Source organism: Moschus berezovskii, chromosome 3 (genome assembly GCF_049115385.1).
Source record: "Moschus berezovskii isolate FMDL1 chromosome 3, NW_MosBer_1.0, whole genome shotgun sequence".
Taxonomy (NCBI): Eukaryota; Metazoa; Chordata; class Mammalia; order Artiodactyla; family Moschidae; genus Moschus; species Moschus berezovskii.
Genome location: NC_142462.1, coordinates 33,323,492 through 33,325,595, shown reverse-complemented (window position 1 = coordinate 33,325,595; position 2,104 = coordinate 33,323,492). Strand labels below are relative to the sequence as shown.

General features: G+C 44.2%; 1 protein-coding gene across 1 annotated transcript; it reads left to right on the top strand.

The window, feature by feature from the left end:
* The first annotated feature begins 218 nt into the window (after positions 1-218).
* PRPS1L1 (phosphoribosyl pyrophosphate synthetase 1 like 1) lies at positions 219-1,208 on the top strand. Its single transcript, XM_055420229.2, is given in 3 exon segments — positions 219-294; positions 297-754; positions 756-1,208. Coding segments are annotated over 3 exon segments (987 nt in total).
* The last annotated feature ends 896 nt before the right edge of the window (positions 1,209-2,104 follow it).

Here is a 2,104-nt window from a genome sequence, read left to right as displayed (position 1 = left end):
TCTCTTTAGTTTACAAGTGTGAACCTCGTTCCCAGCGGGAACTTCTTTTTTAAAGATCTAGGGTAGCAGTTTAAAGTCGCGCGTGGCCTGTCGGACCGGAAGCACAGAGTAACAACCGGAAGCCGTCAGTTAGAGTCTGTAGTATCTCGCGCCTGAGGTGGCGCCTGGCTTAGTCTGCAGTCTGACTTTTGTTCCTGTCTCAGCTGCCGGCGTGATCAATGGACGCAAAGAGCCTACTGCAGTTGACCAAAAAGCCAAATATCAAAATCTTCACCGGCAGCTCCCACCAGGACTTATCCAGAAAATCGCCGACCGATTGGGCCTGGAGCTGGGCAAGGTGGTGACCAAGAAATTAAGCAATCAGGAGACCTGCTTGGAAATTGGCGAGAGTGTGCAAGGAGAGGATGTCTACATTGTGCAGAGTGGCTGTGGCGAGATCAATGACAATTTGATGGAGCTTTTGATCATGATTAATGCCTGCAAGATTGCTTCAGCAGGCCAGGTTGCCGCAGTTATCCCGTGCTTCCCTTATGTCCGGCAGGATAAGAGAGGTGAGAGCCAAGCACCGATCTCCGCCAAACTTGTTGCATATATGCTGTCAACAGCAGGCGCAGATCATATCATCACGGTGGACCTACATGCTTCTCAAATTCAGGGCTTTTTTGACATCCCAGTAGACAATTTGTGTGCAGAACCCGCTGTCCTGAAGTGGATAAAGGAGAGTATCTCTGAGTGGAGGAGCTGCACGATAGTCTTCCCCAGATGCTGGTGGAGCTATGAGAACGACCTCCATTGCAAACAGATTGAATGTGGACTTTGCCTTGATTCACAAAGAACGGAAGAAAGCCAGTGAAGTGGACGGAATTTTACTAGTGGGAGATGTGAAGTATCGTGTGGCCATCCTTGTGGATGACACGGCTGACACTTGTGGTACAATCTGCCATGCAACAGACAAACTTCTCTCAGCTGGAGCCACCAGAGTTTATGCGATCTTGACTCATGGAATCTTTTCTGGCCCAGCCGTCACTCGCATGAACAGTGCAGACTTTGAAGCAGTTGTAGTCACCAATACCGTACCTCAGGAGGATAAGATGAAGCACTGCTCCAAAATACAGATGATCGACATCGCCATGATTCTTGCAGAAGCCATCAGAAAAACTCACAGTGGGAAATCTGTCTCCTACCTGTTCAGCCATGTCCCATTATAATAGAATATTGTTGGGAGTTGTGTATTAAATAATATATATCCTGACCATTAGTTTCTCTTGATGTTTGATGAAAAGTTTGACAGAATACCCTGCTTGCTACAGCGTGGCTTTCTAAATCCCACATCATGTATATTAGATGTTTATTTTAGATTGGGGAAAGACTGATGGAGAATAATTGCTAGAATTTCCTATCTAGGTCGTCTCATTCTGGTTTCTTTGATGAGTTTGTGAGCCTTACTTACATGTCAGTTGCTAAGAACTTCAGACTTGGAAGATGTGTGGAGTTCTTTGAAAGTAACTGGGGAAACTTAGTGTACTTAATATGGGAATGCTTCAGGGTTTACTTTGTCCAGAATAGCTAACAATGCAGCCAACCCAGTCCACCATTGCCACCACATCTCCATACCATCAACCCCTCCTTATTCCCTGTATTCCACCCACCCATTCCCATGTATCATAAGTTCTCCAAGATCTGTGCTAAATTACATGAATAGCCCTGTGCAACCCAAACCTAGTTTACCTGGTTGCTGAGCCACCTGCAAGGCCAGAGCAGCAGCTTTCAGATTGAATAGCCATTGGGGAGAATCATGAGAATGTGCTACTTGAGAGGAAGAAAATAACTCTGTCACCATGTTTGGAGACTATATTTTTTTTTCAATTTATTTTTAATTGAAGGATAATTGGTTCACAGAATTTTGTTAGCTACTACCAAACATCAACATGAATCAGCCATAGGTAAAAGACTATGTATTTTTTGTTTCTTCACTATACATGTTCTTTTTGATTTAGCTTTACTTCCAACCATCTTAACATTTTCCTGGGCAAATGTCCTGTTGAATCCAAATTATCAGCATAGCAGTCTTCTGGAAAGCAAATCCAGTTCATACTACATAGTC